Raw genomic sequence first — 1,814 nt, forward strand, 5'->3', positions numbered from 1 at the left:
TGTGTGTGTGTGTGGGTGTGTGTGTGTGTGTGGGTGTGTGTGTGTGTGTGTGTGCGTGCTTACCTCCCAGGATGCACATGATTCCTCCGGTGGCGGCCATCTTGGCCTTGGACTCCACGGTGACCGATCCGATCTTGATGCATTTGAGTCCCAGCAGAGAGACGATCATGCAGCCGAGGCCGAGCAGCAGAGAGATGATCATCAGAGCGCGACACGCCTGGACGTGAGCTGCAGGAACACACACACACACACACACACACACACTGAGGATGCTGTTCTACAATAAACTATCATTATGTCACAAAAACATTTTCTAAAAACAACTGAAGCTAAAAATTATGACGGAAAATATAAAATCTGTTTAAAGTGACAAATTGTCATACAAATATCAACCTTTTAATAGATATAATAATGGCTTTGTGTCTAAATTTGATGAATCTGATTTGTGTTTTCTGTCAGTTTATTTATTAGAAACTAATAATAAAAACAAAAATAAGTAAAATTTGGTATATTTCCTGTTTGAGATCCATTTTAATTACTCCATGCTTTCAAAATAATGACTATTAAATGTTTCATCACTTTGGTTTCTCTTTCAACAATAAAAAATAAATAGTATATCTGGACTATAAAAATACAGATATCAGCAAATCAAGGTAAATAATGAAATATGTTTGATTTTTATGCTATTTCTGTTTCCAGTTTAATCTATAAAAAGTGAAAGTCAACGAGTCTTTAGATTGATTTTGTTTAAATGAAGGAAATGTCTTTAATTCTGTGTGAATCCAACTTTAACTCTGTTTGTCTTTGAAGTAAAGTAGGAGGAACTGCAGCTGCAGCAATAAATTACTGCTGCTGCAGCAATAAATTACTGCTGCTGCAGCAATAAATTGATCTGCTGATCATAAAAACCGCCGCGCCTTTTTACGACCGGCTGAGAGTTTCAGGGGAGAAATGTTGACGTTTGGTTTCCAACAGCCTTCATGTCGTTTCAAAGCGTTTCTGAAAAATCAGGTGAATTTATGTAAGTTTCCCCAAAACTGTAGGAGCTTTCAGCTAAATGTGGGAACAGGAGCCAAGATTCATTTCATGTCTTCTGATAAAAACTCAGAATAACTTTATGAATTAATGATGGTTTAAATGTTAAACACATTTAATATGTTTTACAGCCTAAATATTTGACTATTAAATATTCAAGTTGTTTTTTTCTTCACTTCCCTCCATTTTACAACCAGCAGGGAAAACCTTCAAAATGGCGTCCAAAAGAAAACCGACCCGTCTTTCTCCATGATGATGGAGAGAACAACTAAAAGCATATTTTAATATTTTATTTAAAAGTCTGACTTTGTTGAGATTATTTGGCCTTTTAGTTGAGACAAAATGACAAACCAGCCTCTAATCTTTCAGTTTTGGGCGGGAAGCTTCAGACTCTGAAATCCCCCAACCTTTGGACCGTCAACCTGCTGCCTCTTTGTTCAAACTGACCTGGTTCCTGTCAGCTCACCATTTATTCAGGAAACAAAATCCACCAACAAACTCAACAGTAAATTTGAGGACAGATTTACTTTAGCGATGAAGCTAATTACCTCCGTTCCTCATTTCAGCTCATTAACCTAAAGCAGCAAATAACCGGCCAGAAACGACCTAATGTGTAGAATCTGGTACAAACGTCTAATTTCAATGTTTTTCACTGAGAGACTTTAAAACTTGTGTCTAAAGTAAACAGCTAGTTTGGGTCCTGGTCCTGGGTCTGGTCCTGGGTCTTGGTCCTGGTTCTGGGTCTGGTCCTGGGTCTTGGTCCTGGTTCTGGGTCTGGT

The 1,814-nt window shown here is 38.0% G+C and overlaps 1 protein-coding gene across 1 annotated transcript in view; it reads right to left on the reverse strand.

Annotated features, from left to right (window-relative positions):
- The window catches only part of cldn15la (claudin 15-like a), a 5,604-nt gene that overhangs the window by 1,635 nt on the left and 2,155 nt on the right, over positions 1-1,814 (reverse strand). The window contains exon 2 of the mRNA XM_007544283.2: positions 52-228. Within this exon, the coding sequence (XP_007544345.2) occupies positions 52-228 (177 nt within the window). The remainder of the gene's footprint in view (positions 1-51; positions 229-1,814) is intronic.

The sequence above is a fragment of the Poecilia formosa genome, unplaced genomic scaffold (genome assembly GCF_000485575.1).
Source record: "Poecilia formosa unplaced genomic scaffold, Poecilia_formosa-5.1.2 Scaffold1077, whole genome shotgun sequence".
Lineage (NCBI taxonomy): Eukaryota > Metazoa > Chordata > Actinopteri > Cyprinodontiformes > Poeciliidae > Poecilia > Poecilia formosa.